Source organism: Notamacropus eugenii, chromosome 5 (genome assembly GCF_028372415.1).
Source record: "Notamacropus eugenii isolate mMacEug1 chromosome 5, mMacEug1.pri_v2, whole genome shotgun sequence".
Classification (NCBI taxonomy): Eukaryota; Metazoa; Chordata; class Mammalia; order Diprotodontia; family Macropodidae; genus Notamacropus; species Notamacropus eugenii.
In genome coordinates, this window is record NC_092876.1 from 78,245,117 (window position 1) to 78,260,232 (window position 15,116).

The 15,116-nt window shown below is 48.0% G+C and overlaps 1 protein-coding gene across 4 annotated transcripts in view; it reads left to right on the forward strand.

Moving 5' to 3' along the window:
• Positions 1 to 14,068, forward strand: part of COL16A1 (collagen type XVI alpha 1 chain) — a 74,107-nt gene extending 60,039 nt beyond the window's left edge. For all 4 annotated transcript variants that reach the window (XM_072609888.1, XM_072609889.1, XM_072609891.1 and 1 more), the window contains 14 exons: positions 116 to 169; positions 891 to 935; positions 1,176 to 1,220; positions 1,590 to 1,643; positions 2,427 to 2,480; positions 3,707 to 3,757; positions 4,285 to 4,374; positions 7,443 to 7,478; positions 7,857 to 7,901; positions 8,227 to 8,415; positions 8,587 to 8,653; positions 9,878 to 10,054; positions 10,516 to 10,593; positions 11,315 to 14,068. In XM_072609888.1, the coding sequence (XP_072465989.1) occupies positions 116 to 169; positions 891 to 935; positions 1,176 to 1,220; positions 1,590 to 1,643; positions 2,427 to 2,480; positions 3,707 to 3,757; positions 4,285 to 4,374; positions 7,443 to 7,478; positions 7,857 to 7,901; positions 8,227 to 8,415; positions 8,587 to 8,653; positions 9,878 to 10,054; positions 10,516 to 10,593; positions 11,315 to 11,517 (1,188 nt within the window). In that variant the 3' untranslated portion in view covers positions 11,518 to 14,068. The remainder of the gene's footprint in view (positions 1 to 115; positions 170 to 890; positions 936 to 1,175; positions 1,221 to 1,589; positions 1,644 to 2,426; positions 2,481 to 3,706; positions 3,758 to 4,284; positions 4,375 to 7,442; positions 7,479 to 7,856; positions 7,902 to 8,226; positions 8,416 to 8,586; positions 8,654 to 9,877; positions 10,055 to 10,515; positions 10,594 to 11,314) is intronic.
• Positions 14,069 to 15,116: the final 1,048 nt, after the last annotated feature.

Genomic DNA, 15,116 nt, shown 5'->3' on the forward strand with positions numbered 1-15,116 from the left:
CCAGGATACATGGGGGAAGGGAAAAGAAGGGCCAGATAAACTTCATTTCCCGTGGCCCTGATCCAGTCACTGTCCTAGGCATATGAAATACTGTTCATTTCTCTCTACCTTTCAGGGTCCTGCCGGCCTTGAGGGTCTAGACGGGAAGGATGGGAAGCCTGGTGTGAGGGTAAGATGGTGGGATCAAGGTAGCCAGGGAGGTTTTCTGGTTAGACTTCCTCCCCCACCCAAAATCCCACAAAGAAAGCCTTAGAACACCCCTCTGCCACCGATCTTGGGGTTTGATCAAGTTGAGAATCCCTTGCTTTTGTCAAAGCCATAGGCTTTAGAGCCCCTGTCTCTTTATCAATCTTCTCCCGGGTGAGAGATTTGGATATCCTTAGGCACCTGGAACATTCTGTTCCTCTGAGGCTTGTTGGCAATCACAGAAACCAGGACAAGAAGCAAAATGAACAACTGCTCAAGTTCCCAAAGAAACTGGGCATGAGGTTGGATGAGCTCAGACTGGGGGCTTCAAAGGCCTGGAACAAGCCCCATCTCCTTGTGTCTCATTTTACTGGGCTCCCATCAGAAAAGCAGGAAGTGGGATGGAATCCTAAACCATTAAACTTCGAGGGACCTCAACGTTCATCTAGTCCAGCTGCCTCCTTTACAGATGGGGAAACTGGGGCCCTGCCAGAAGAGATTGGGCCAGAGTGTGGGGGTGGTGAAGCCAGTCCTCTGATTCTTTGTCTAGGCTCAAGCCACTCTCCATGAATCTCTTATCCAACCATTCATGTTCCCTTTATCCAGGAGTATTGTTGGGGAGGGGTGACCTCGACCCCAGTGAACATAGCCAAGAATTAACTGGACCAGTCCTCTGTCCTAATGCTCTTTTCCTCTTTCATTAGGGGGACCCTGGCCCTCCTGGACCCCCAGGACTCATGGGACTCCCAGTAAGTTGAACTTCAAGTTCAAATCAGGCCGCTTAGATAGAATGAGCCAATCCTGCAGAAGGAGGCTCACGGCTGAAGACCTCTATCCAAAGACTTTGTAAGGATGGGGCCTGTTCTTAGGGCTCAGACTTTTCTATGCCTTGTTGCATTCAGAGCCACAAGACATGATTCTGGAATGAAAGACTAGACATAACAGTGTCTTCATCTTACTTGAAAATGACTTCTATCTCTTTCTGCCAGGGCTTCAAGGGGAAAACAGGACATCCAGGCCTCCCTGGGCCCAAGGTGAGTAGCAGGGTCTCTCCCTGTCAGGGTCTTTTTTGCTCTTCCTGGAAACTCAGCACTGTCCAGAGATGGTGACCTGACCCTGGATAGCAGAGGTGCTGACCACCCCAAGGATGCCTGCCCATTGTCACACTCTAAGCATTCTAGAAGATCTCTCTGTCCCCCTTCTCCTCACCAAGTGCAGCTTTAAGACTTGGTCTACTTCCAGCTGCTCTCCTCACTGGCCTGAGCCAACAGGAGTCCTCTTCTGGAGCATCACAGGTGGTCATCTGACTCTGGTGGGGGTTGACCATTGCCAGCAACATGTGGCTTCTGAGGGGAGTCCATGACAAATAGGCCTGGGGCCTCAGCTACTCTTTCCTCTTCCAGGGTGACTGTGGTAAACCAGGGCCTCCTGGCAGCAGTGGACGACCAGGAGCTGAGGTAAGGTCTGACTCCCTTGTGGTTACTTGTTGAACCCTCCAAGGTGGCAGCTACCCAGACCTGGAGACCTGTGTTTCCAGGCTCCAGTAACCTTGGGGCTCTGCTGCTGTCAGGCTCAGCAACTTTCCGAGTCTCCTCCATAGGCATCAGGGGCAAAGCTCTCTTTCTCTCTGCTCCCCCTCTATATATTAGCACAAGGCAGTGGAAAGAATGTTGCATGGGAAGTCAGAAGACATGAGTTCCTGTTCTGCCTCCACCACCAATTTTCTCTCAGACCTTGGCAAAATCCCTCTCTTTCTCTGGGTCTTAGTTTCTTATCTGTAAAATGAGGAGCTTATACTTCTAAAATCCTATCATTTGAAATCCCCTCACAGATCACAAGGAACAGCTTGTGATTTGTGGTGCTCTAGAACACCCTCAATTCCTTCCCTGTCTACCTGGGAGGAGACTCTGTGGGGCCATTGAAATATGTACACCGATTCTAGGGTATTAACCCTCCACCATGACTTTTTTCCATGGGGGAAGACAGTAGCCTGGTGTGATATGGCCATGTATGCTAATCTAGCTGCACAGAGATGGCCAAGCTGCTTTAAAGCACTATTCCATCTTGCCTGATCTGACTTCTTTTGTGGTATCATCTGGCCCATCCCTGGTTTAGAAGTTGGACTCATCATTTGCTTGGGCTCCTGCACCCATCACCCTGTTAAACAGTCTAGTAGAAGAAATAAATGGCTGTGGGTACAAATCAGCTTTTCTGTTTCTTCTTTTTCCCATGTCCTATAGGGTGATCCTGGCCCCATGGGACCCCAGGGAAGACCTGGCCCACCCGGCCATGTGGTAAGTTGAAATTTGATTGCTGCTTCTATGAGAGAGAAGCCCATTCAAAGAAGGGGAGAGAGAGTCAGTACCCTAGAGCAGAGACAGAGTAAGATGGTGGCCAAATGGATGGTTGTTTCAGGGCCCCCAGATCTGATGGGTCCAAGGCAGTCACTGGTCATTAAAAGAACTTCATCTCTTCCTCATCCTCCCCAGAGCTAGACAAGTGCCTGGTTATCCTCTAGGCCCAGCAGCAGAGAAGGGAAGGGACCCTTTGCAATGGTACCCACAAGATAGGCACTCAGGAAGTTTGTGTTAGTGTGGAAGAGGGCACAGTGCTCCAAGTTCCATGCAAAGGCATTTATTGACTTCTGCTACTATTTTGCGTGGAACAGGTGAGCAATACCCAGATGAATAATATTTAGTTCCTACTCTCCAGAAGCTCACAGTTGAGTATGAGAGATGAAGCAAAGATATGCAGTTGGACACCAATAAACATTCCAAAAAGTCCAAATCTTCCAGCCAATGGATGGGAAGGACTGCGGGAGACTGAGGCCCCTCTTGTCCCCCCAGAACTCCTTCTCAGGGGTTTGACTCTCTCACTTGAACCTCATAATTCAAACTCAAGTGGTCAAGGCCCCATAGGTCATGACCAAGACCCTCAACCAACCTTGACAGATTTCCTGTTCAGTCAAGTCAGAGGACGTTTATTGAGCATTTACTATGTGCCAGGCACAAAAAAACAGACAATCTGTGTCATTAAGAAACTTTCCACTGATAGAGAGAGACAACACATAAAAGCAAGAAAGAGAGAAGTAAGCATATGAATGTCCTATGGACAGGAGTCTGCAGTGGTGCAGCCTGGAAGGGGGTAAAGTGTGTGTGGTTAGCCTGGGGCCAGCACCTCTTTAAATTGGAGCTTTTGGGAGGAACCAGCTAATCAGAGGGAGAGGCAAAGGGGGCTGAAGGTGCTTCCAGTGTGGGAAGTCATTCAACACTGGAATGAGACGGCAGCAGAGGGGCCTAGAAGAGGGCCCGAGCCCAATTCTGACCCAGCATGCTTCCCAAGGAGATGGTAAGGATGAAGTCCCAGATGATAAGGAATGGGAAGGAAGACATTTTTTGTTAAGCTTTAGGTATATTAGGTATCATTTTCATTATTGTCCATGCCCTCCTCTCCATTGCTGGGCCATGCAGAGTTCCCATGAGCCTTCCCAGCTGTTCTTTCTTTCTCTTTCTCGCCCTAGGGTCCCCCTGGATCTCCCGGCCAGCCTGGGCCTGCTGGGATCAGTGGAATTGTAAGTACCAATTACTCTTGTCCATGTCCCTTCCCAGTAGGCCTACCTAGCTCAGCTGTGAATGAAAGGAAGGAGAAACCTTTTGTCCCCATTCCATACCATCTGGTGTCAGCCCCTACTGCACCTCTGCTCCCCAACACACACACACACACACACACACACACACACACTCAATCACATTCACACATGCACATGTGCACATGCACACACACACACACACACACACACACACACTTTCTGTCTCTCTCTGTCTCTCTATCTCTGTCTCTGTCTCTGTCTGTCTCTGTCTCTGTCTCTGTCTCTGTCTCTCTCTCCTTCTCTCTCTCTTTCATATGTACATACATACACTGCTTGAGAGAAAAATGCAGAAGAATGATGCGGAGCCCTGCACCATCTCACTGTAGTGAGAAGATACCAGTGGGAGGAGCAGAGGTAGGTCTTGTAGCCAAACTAAATGAATGATGGGCCTTCTCTCTCCCTTCTTCTCCTTGTCACTCTCTTCTGCCTCTTTCCCTTCTGTTCTTCAGGGACTAAAAGGAGATCGGGGAGCCCCAGGAGAAAGGGGTCTTGCAGGTCTTCCAGGTGAACCTGGTGCACCTGGGCACCCTGGACCCACAGTAAGTTCCTGGCTGGGAAAGGGCCATGTGACTGCTTAGAAGTAAGGGTCCTGTCCATTTCTCACTCAACCCCCAGAATGTTTTGCATGGAGTCCTGCCAACAGCTATTACAAGAATGAGGGAAACTGGACAGGTCCCTTGCTGTCAGTAAAAATACAAAGTTAGAGGAAGAATGGAGGTGGAGAGGGGCAGTAAAACTGTTCCACTCAGGTGAAGATTCCAGGGCCACCATATCCTAACCATGTGAGAGCAGCAAGTCATTCCTCTGAGCCTCAGTTTCCAAGTTTTTGCTCCTTCTTTCTAGGTTTGTTGTTAGGAAAGGCCTTGACAAATTAAAACCTGGAAGTAACTAGAGTTGCCCCTGGGACCTAAAGGAACCTGTGTTCCTCACTGGTGTGTCTGGAGGGCTGGTCCCTTAGGACAGGAAAGGCATTTTTCCTTTGTTCCTGGACAGCTCCCATCCTAAGGGAGAGAACATTCACTTAATGTGTCCAGCTGTTTCTAACTGTGGAAAACCTTTAAGGACACAGTAAACCATGACTCAACACTACACATGGGAGTGTCACAACAGCTCCCTAGGCTACGTGATAATCATTTTTTCCTGGCCTCAAGGCCATTGGGCTCTCTCAGTGCTTTCAATCATGCTCTTAGCCTTCAGAAAGTTAGTAGTGGGTCTATGAACCTTTGGAATTAGGAAGCTAGGACACAGTGCCCCAGAAAGTCATGGGGTCTGTGCTGGACTCTCTGGATGGCAGCCTGGCAGTATGTGAAGGAGCCACCAAACCATCAGTCACTCTGTCAACAAGCATTTATTAAATGTCTCCTCAGTGCCTGGCACTGTGCTAAGTGGTGGGAATACATAGATAGGCAGAAAACCCAGTCCCTGCCCTCAAGGAGCTCACGTGCTAAGTTAGGAGACATGTAAATGGCTGTACATACAAAACACACACGTCATAAATAGGAGATCATTTTAGAAGGAAGGCTCTCACAATTGGAGGTGAGGTAGAGGGACCAGGAAAGGACACTTGCAGAAGGCGGAATTTGCGATGAGTCTTGAAGGAGACCAGGAGGCTGAGGTGAGAAAGGAGACCATTCCAGGCATGGAATAGGTCTTTCCACAGGGGCAGGAGCTGGGCAGGGCACAGGTCTCCTGCTCCCTCTCATTGCCCTTCAGACCCAATGGCCACCACTGTCAATGAATGGACCCACACATCCTGCAATCCCACATCTCACTAGGACCACAACAATGGGTATGGGGGGCTGATGGGACAATGGCCTTGGGTGTAACCACGAGGGCTGGGATTCCTACATTGGCAAATGAGTCGTAGACTCACAAACTGAGCAGTAAACCCCTCCCTAAACAGGTGACCATCCAAACTTTGTTTCAGTTCATCACCCTGTGGCATAACGTCCTGTCTCCTAAGGCAGCCAACTCCATTTCTGAAAAGCTATAATGGTTAGGAATGTTTTATCTTCCATTAAGCTGAAATGTCTCTCTAAAATCTTTCTCCCTTGCTCTAATTTTGACTTTCTGAAGCCAAACAGCACAAATGATTTCTTGAGATATTTGCAAGCTGATCAGTGGCAGAGTCACTAGTCCCTTTGCCCCTACCCTTTGTCACCCTCCTCTGAACAGATTTGTCATTGTCCTTTCTAAAATGTGGCACCGAGAACCAAACACAGTTATTCAGCTGAGTTCTAACCAGGGCACAGGAAGATATTCTCCCTTGTTTGGGACAATAGATAAACATTTAACAAGAGCTTACTATGTGCTGATCATCATAGTCGGTGTTGAGAATACAAGACAAAAGTTATAGAGTCTCTGCCATGGAGGAATTTATACCTTCTCTGGGGAGAGGTATAGACAAGTAGGGATGCCCACAATCTATGCAGAGATGGACAGAAACCTGAAGGGGGAAGGCTTTGGCATCGAGAGGGGCTGGGAAGGCCTTCTTTTGGAGCGGGATGTTTGAGCTGAGGTTTGAAGGAAGCCAGGGAGTCTCAGAGGCAGAGGGAAGGATAAGGAGGTCTCCAGGCACAGGATAGCAGCAGAGACCGTGGTTTGGGGGAGGGAGTGATGCATAAGGAACAGAGATGGGGGGGCCACTAAAGCTGGATTGGAGGAGAAACAGAGAGACAGGAACATGGGAGAAGACTGGACAGATAGGAAAGGGGAAAGAGCAGATGGGATAGAGAGCTGGTCTGTAAGGCAGGCAGGAAGGAAAGTTACCTGGGTTCAGGTGCACCCCTGACACATACTGACCAGTGACCCTGGGCAAGTCACTTAACCACTTAACAAGCTAGGCTACTCTCTAAACCTGTACACTTCATAGAAGGTGTTAGCCCACATAGGTAGCAGGCATTTCCTCATCCAAAAAGGAGTGCACTGTACCAAGGAAATCTCAGATCCAGTCTCCATCCCTATCCCTAAGAAAAACCATAGAAATTGAATTGTGGTAGTGGTTATTATTTGTCGGGACCCACAATTGCATTGAACGCCCCAGGAGGAAATGCCTTTGACTACTGCAAGGCAGTCATTGCTATAGCTCATAGATAGCCTTGGAGAATTGCCCAGGATGCTGAGAAGTTAAATGACCTTCCCAGAGTCATATGACCATTTGGTGTCAGAGATGGGATTTGGACCCAAGTTTTCCTGACTCAAACACCACTGTACCATGCTATCTCTCTGGGAAAAAATGATGAGAGATTGTTTATTTTAACATAATGATTAATGTGATTTGCCTTTAATCGTTGACAATAAACTGAGCAGAGGAGAACCAGTCAGGTGGTCATTCTTTCCTCTGAGGGTGCAGAGTGGGCCTCTGCCCCTCCTCAGCAGAACTCAGGGTTTTGACTTAATTGAGCCATCCTGGGTGGCCAAAAGCCAGAGATCTTGTTGACAGGGTCTTTCTCTCAGGCTTATGAAGCATGAGGAGCCCTGAGTTCTTCCTCAGGGTTGTGGGCAGGTGAAAGGGCAAGGAGTGGCTGGGGCTGCCGCAGAGCCAGGTCAACTCATAATGGTTCCACACCATGGCTCCTGACTCTCTGTTTCCTCTTGTCATGCTCAGGGTGAGCCTGGCACCGATGGAGCAACTGGCAAAGAGGTAGCGTACAATGAAGGTTCCTCCTCGTTTCCTTTGGCCGACATCTGTGCGTCTTGCTTGCCCTCTGTCTCCTCCTCTTGTCTTTTGTTCAACCTCCCCCTACTGCACCATGTACCACCAGCACTCTGCCAATATACTCAAACTCCTGTTCTGTGGCCATTTCTTGGAGTCCAAACTCGGCTTTCATTTTCTCATAAAGACCTTCAAACTCTGAGCTGAGAAGAAAGAGCTCTCTTTTCTCCACAGACCTAGAGTGTGGTTTGCAATGGCCTCAAGCCATGAGCTTTTTAGAACCCTCTGCATCCCTGCAGTGCCTCTCCCCACAATGGTCAATTTTGTCTCCCGTGATGGCAATTCCTGACTTTTGCTTTCTTCTAGGGACCTCCTGGAAAACCAGGACCTTATGGCCTTGTTGGTCCAAAGGTAAGATCAAACCCTTTCTGGACTCTGTTCTGAAGGAAGGAGCAATCCCTAGGCACCCATAGTCTGGGCAACATATTTGGACTAGGAGGAGAGCTAAGGTGTCAGAGCCCCTGCAGACAGACCTGAGCACAGTTCATTGCCATTACTGGCAGACATAAAGCAGCCAGAGGAAGACCATGAAACAAGAGAGAAAGGCCTGAGAAAAACCACAGACCAAGTCCTGTTCAACTGAGTTCCACTTGGAGGATATATACTGGCCTGGGCTTGGAAGGGGAACAGGAATTCCTCAACTTTAGTATTGACAAATAACTTTCTCTCCTCTTAGGGTGACCCTGGATCTGCAGGGCAGAAGGGTGAGCCTGGAGAGAAGGGGAGAGCTGGCATGCCGGGAGGACCTGGCAAGAGTGGCTCCATGGGTCCTATCGGGCCACCAGGGCCTTCTGGTGAGAGAGGCCACCCAGGTTCTCCAGGGCCTGCTGGGTCCCCAGGGATGCCAGGACTGCCTGGAACAATGGTAAGAAGGAGGGAAGGCTGACACATGGAGGATGGGTCACTCAGAAAAATGGGGAGTACAGGATCCCCAAAGAAATGCGGTTCTTCTCTGGAAGGCAGCTACTCAGATGAAAAACATTTTATTTAGAAAGAGGCCTGAAGTGAGCTCTCTCTCTCTCTCTCTCTCTCACAGGCAGACTCAGTGAATTATGATGAAATCAAGAGATTCATCAGACAGGAGATCATCAAAATGTTTGATGGTAAGTGGTCATTTATGGTGGGTCATGGTTGCTTCTGTCTTTCACCTTTCCCCAGGTCAACCTACTGTGGCTTAGAGCAGCAGTCCCATCCCATCCGCAAAAGGGGGAGGCCTAGTCTGAAGGCCTTGTTCAGCTCCTTCTCCTTGGGAGGGGTGATTGCACCATAGATCCCAGCCAGTTCATGCCTGTTCATCCTGTGGGACTTCACTCAATGTGCTGGGGGCCTTCCTTGATGTCCCATCTCATTATCTGTCTCTTGCCCTCATCAGGCAACCAGACTAATCTCTTTGTTCAATCGGTCTCTCTCCCCTCCAGCTCTCCTTCAGAGTTCTCCACTCTATATCATAGCCAGTTTACACCCACCATGCACACTCTGCTTCTCTGTTGCCCTAGGTGCCACTGACACTCCCAGGTCTTCAGGCACTGTTGTGCTCTATGTCTTACCACCATATACTTGCAAATGAGGAGCCCCCTCCTGTGTTGTTAATAACCCCATTTCTACAGTACCCAAGGGTCCCCAAAGGGCTCTCCTCCCCATAATTCCACAAGGCACATAGTCTAAGCATTATTCCCATTTTGTTATTGGGCAAAGGGGCTCAGAAAGGTCAAGAGGACTGTTCAGAGTTACAGAGTCAGGAGGCCTCAAACAGGGACCAGAAGCCAGGTCCTTCTGACTCTTAAGCCTCTTGTTTCCCCCGGCTTCTTCACCTAAAAGTTTCTTGAAGACACAAGGAGTGCAAGGATTTGTCAGCAGGATGACCAGTGTGGCAAGCAGGCCCTGGCTTCTCCTCTCCTATCCTTGACCCTCACCAGGGAAGGAAAGAGAAGCATCACAACCTCTGCTAATGTTGAGATCGCTTCCCTTGTGCTCTTAGCATCTAAACAAAAGTCTGCCTTTACTTTCCTTATTCTGTTGTCTGGGGCATTGGAGGAGGAGTGAGGCTAAAGTGTTCTCCCAGAGATCTCTAGAACACAGAGTGTCCCAGCTGGGAGGGACCCTAGTGAGCATCTGGTTTTCCAGAAGAGGAAAGTGAATAACACTGAACCAATTCCCATATTTGATTCCCTCTCCTTCTCCCTCCCTCTTTAAAGATGTTTACCTTGATCCCCAGTTCCCAGCTGTCTGCAGTGCACCTGCCAGGTTCACAACCACAGATGACAAAGGGCTCCCCAGGGCAGCTTGGGTGGTGACTGCCAGTACTGAGCCTTTGCCTTTTCTTGCAGAGAGGATGGCTTACTACACATCCAGGATGCAGTTCCCTGTGGAGATGGCAGCAGCCCCAGGGAGGCCAGGACCCCCAGGAAAGGATGGCTCTCCTGGCCGTCCAGGCTCTCCAGGCTCACCTGGACTCCCAGGACAGATCGGCAGAGAAGGCCGCCAGGGCTTGCCAGGGATGAGAGGTAGCTTTGCCTGCAACACTGAACAGGCTATCTGAGATGCTTATGGCTGGTCCCCGATTCCTGAACCCTTTTGGCAAAACTTGGTAGCACTTTGCAGATTTTATTTGGTCATACTTTCTCCTCCTGCTCTCTGCTAGATCTCTCTAGACACCTCTATCTTTGCAGTTCACTGACTGCAGTGTTGCTACAGAGAGTCCCCTTGGGTGCATTCTTTATACTTGTCCATGACTCTGTGAGCACATGTATGAGAGCATATGAGTAAGTGTGTGATGGAGAATGTGGGTAGGTCTGAGGAGTAAATATGAGTCAGGTGTATGTGCATGTGTGTTTGTGTGCATGAGTGCATGTGTGTGCATGCGTACATGTGTATATTTGTGTGTGTGACTGTTCCAGCACAGCCAGCCTGCTGTAACACTTTCCTGACCAAATATGTCTGTTTACCTTCACTTCCCTTGTTTCAGGTTTGCCTGGTACCAAAGGTGAAAAAGGAGACATTGGCATTGGCATTGCTGGAGAAAATGGGCTCCCTGGCCCTCCAGGTAAGAAGAGTCATGGCAGCTGACAGAGGAGCTGGCAGATGGGCAATGACCCTGGGAGAACTGAGAGCCCATCTCCTCTCCCGCCACATGGCTTCTTCAGAATTACACACAATCACTCCTCAATCCATCGACTTGCACTCCTCAAGCACCCACAGTGCTCCTGTCCTGTTGGGTAGCCATTTACCTAACTCATGTGGATAATGAAACTATATTTTACCTCATTTTTATTCAGTTACTAGTTGAGTTGATTCAATTTAATATCTACTAAGGGTAAGACATGCACTAAGGAGGATAAAAAAATGGCCAATTTCTGCCCTCAGTGGAGGAAATGAATAAATATACAAAGATGAGGGTGAAGGTAGAAAGTACCACAGCCATGCAGAGACAGGGGAGGAGGACAGTGACACTAACAGAAGCAGCTTCCCTTTCTATAGGAATACGCTTACAAATGCTCTCCTCTCCACAGCCCAGGGGAATAGGAATGCAAGTGACATCACCCTGATCTTACAGATGGGGAAACAGAGGCTCAGGGAGAAGGGATTTACCCATCCTTATACATAAGAGGCATCAGGGCCAGAGTTTGAACCACATCTTCTGACATCAAGTCCATAGCTCTTTGCCCTTGAGTTCAGATTTTCTACAGGGAATCAGGTAGGGGAGGCACTTGTACTGAGCAAGAAGCAATGAGTTTCCTAATCTTCTCTTTATCTTCCCATTCTAGGTCCCCAAGGACCCCCAGGCTATGGAAAGCTGGGCCCCACTGGGCCCATGGGTCAGCAGGGGATTCCTGGCATCCCTGGTCCCCCTGGCCCGACAGGACAGCCTGGAAAGGCCGGCCACTGTAACCCTTCTGACTGCTTCAGTGCCATGCCCATGGAACAGCAATATCCACCAGTGAAAAGCATGAAGGGGCCATTTGGTTGAAACACTGCGATGACCGTTGGCATTAAGGACTCTATTGGGACAGCCAAAGCTCTGTGGTCCTTCTGACTGGTTGTGAATGATTTTTAAAATTGCTGTTGATATTTTTTTAAAGAAAATACCACCTCCACACACACATACATACACACACACACACACACACATACACACATGCACACATGCACATACCCCAATCCCTGTTGGATCTTACCTTTCCAAATCCCATGTCTGTTCTTGTTCTCTGTCTGCCTCTATCGGCCTGTTCCAGGTTCAGAAAAGATATTACCCCTTGTCACACATGCTCAAGCCAGAAATGATCTATAATGAGGCTACTCTAGATGGTCCCTGACTTTAGATTTCCTTTTTTCCTGTGTCTTATTCCATCAAGACAAAACATCTGAGCCCTTCGCACTCTTTTCCTCCTCCGAATGTTTCTCACAAGGCCTGGAGAAGCAACTTAGCTCAGCCTCTGGATGGCAAGAGAATGGAAGGGAGGTTCCCAAATGCCACTCTAACTCCTAGAGGGCTCTCCTCATTGCCTTGCCTGAAAACAGTCTCGCCCTGATGTTCATCTCCATGTGTAGACTATGAGCAGAATCCTGCCTGGTTTAGCTTTCCCTGCCCCTTGGAGAATGCCTGAGTTTACACTCAGCTGCCTGGCAGGGCCTTCAGGCATGTTATCCCTCCTCATCGCTTCAGTAACTCACTGATGATTGAGGGCCTATGCAAAAGGGAGAAAGATAAGTGTATGTCCTTGGCAGAGACAGCTAGGGAATGCTAGGGGGGAAATGAGGCAGAACCTCCTGCCTGCAATAATCTCTAGCCTTGTCTTCTGACAACCCCTTCTCCAAACTACAAATTGTATCAGCTGGGATTCTAACTTACTGCCTTACAAGGCAACCTGAGTGTCTGGTTTGGAAATCAGCTTGCAGTGGGCATACTGAGGTCCCTGTCCATGTGGGAACTTCCTGTTTTATTTCTAAATCTCTCATGTGCTAAATCCAATGGGGTTTGGTGAGATGCCTTTTGTCTGCCTTTGTACCATGACCAGGTCAAAAAAACACAGCGCAGAAACATTCCTGCCTCAGCTTCACCCTCATTCATATTTCCAAATGCTTGTTCCTTCTGGCCCAGTGGGCTGGTTGCCCTGTGCAAAAATAACTGGTATCCGAAAGGGTTTCCAAAGAAAGCCACTCAGTTGGATCCAGCCTTGGCTTTCTGAAAGGTTTATTAGTGATGGAGCAACTTCAAAGGGACCATAGAAGCAGTAAGTTCAGATACTTATCTCTATCCCTTGGGGCTCACAAACAGGCTGATAAATTGTTCCCATGAGATTTCTGAAACTCCACTTTTCTAGATATGCCTGAAATAACCGGGAGAATTGACCATCTGGTAGTAAGGAGCAAAGGTGACCTGATAAGGAAAGGAATGAGACCCATCGCAGTCCCTCCCAAGTCCATAGTGCTTCCACTGGTGCTCTGAGGAGAGACACAGATGGCTCTTGGTTCATCCCCCTGGGATGCTTCGTTTACATGAATTGCAGCATGCTCTATTAAAAAACAAACACAGTCTTTTCAAAGCATTGGCCATGTTCTTGGATACAGGAAGAGACAGAGACAAATGTCAGAACTCCTATTGGAAACCTTATTTCCATTTGCCTGCATAGGCTAGGGTATGTTAACTGAAGACAAACCACTGTGAGAGATATATTCAAGGGAAAGGGAGAGAAAAACTGGGTACCAGTTTTATTGGATGCATAGAAGGTTGGGCTGGAGAAACTCTACTAGGAAGCTTGGAATCCATTTTCTTTGAGGGTTAATAGAGAATTCCTTTCATAGCAGGAAGCCTCACTTGAATGAGTCAAGTTATCACGAGTCTGCGATAATTATCCTATAGTCTAAATTTGAAGTTTTTTTGACAGTCCATCTCACTGGTGTTTGAAATTGCTGCATCATCATGGGTCACATAGGACCTTGGGAAAAATTTGGGTTTACCTTCTTTTGTTAATGTGGTCAGTGGGAAATCAGTTTAAAACCATTCTCAAAATTGCTCATCGGTTATTCTGGTTTTGGGCAGATGGCATAGGAGTTGAACCCCAAGAAAGGAGATGGTCTCTCTGGAAGCCTCACTTCCCTCCTGGGGCATTCTCTTCTGTTTTGTGTCTACCTTGAGGGGTTCTTTCATCCCATCCAAAACTGCAAGGAAGCCACACATGTTTGTCCATGTTGTAAGGTCTCCAGAGGTGGTAGGATCCTTAAGTGAGGAAACTGGAACATGAACCAGCTGCTCTGTAAAATGGAGAAATGGCAGCCAACTGCATAAAGAGAAAGGGACTAAATTTGGGGTCCTGTAAAATTCAAATCCTCTACTAACAATTTCCTCCATCATTGAAAACTAGCCTTAAAACCGGACTTTCGTTTATTGTCTGTTGACTCCTTGCATGTCTGTGAGATTTACTTGTTTTGGTTGTTCATTAATGGTTTCTGGGGAGGAAGAAATAGTTTATAAATTTACTTTCCATGCCCTCCCATAATGGAAGGGAAATGTTGCAAAACTGCCAAGGTGTGGTATTCTTTTGTCTATTGGCTCTTTGTTCCACCCTCCTTTCCACAGCCTCCAAGTAGCAGTTAAAAGTCTTGATCTGGTTCAAGTCAGAATGAATCAATTCCCTGATATCTTTGTGGGTAACAGGATTCCTTCTTGGTAAGTAATCCTGGAACCAGAAGCTGAGCCAGAGAGTTTTATTAGGAGAGGGAGGCGGTGGGACCAGTCTGTCTCCAAGAGTAGTAATATTTTCCAGAGGGTGAACCTCCCATTACCAAGTTATGCTTTAACTTTAGAGTTAGAGGGGTCAACTCTGGAACTTTTATTAGGCCAGTAAAGCATTCCAAAGAGCCCTCTGCTCAAGCCCTTCCCTTTAGCTACCACCCACATCTCACCATCCCTCCCTGGTTGAGTCTTCACAAAGGATTAGATAGTTTCTCCTTCTGTAAGAAATTCTTTGGTCCTCCTGTTTCAGCCCTCTCAAAAATAAACAACTGAAGCAGAACAAAGAGTCCTCCATGCTCCAAGAATCATTGAACAGCTGTGTGGGGGCCTGGGCTCTGACCTTCTGCCTGAAAGATGTCTCAGGTCCCTCCCTACTCACCCCCCCCCCCAGTCTAAGTCTTTGAGTCAAGACAGTCCTCCAACAGGGAACCCACAGGACTATAAACTGGAAGAGATCAGAGAGAAATATCTGCTCCAACACCCTACATCTTATAGAGGTGGAAATTGTCAGCTGGGTGTAGCCCACCACTTAGTTCTCTATTTTGTGAGAATATCCCAGAGATTAATAGGCTTATTTTCTACATGTTAAGAAAGGAAGAAACTTGCCCCAGGATCATATAGCAAGTAAATTTGAAGAGTGAGGCCTAGAACCTGAGGTTACTGGCTTCCACCTAGTTAAAAAGAAGTAGTCAAGAAGCTGTACCTCATCTCCACGGGTGCCTACCCTGAACCCCCGGTATTGTCCAGTTGAAGAAATAGACCCAGAAAGGGGAGTTATTTAGGAACAAAAGCAGGGCCACAATTCAGGATTCGGGACTCTTTGATAAGTTAAA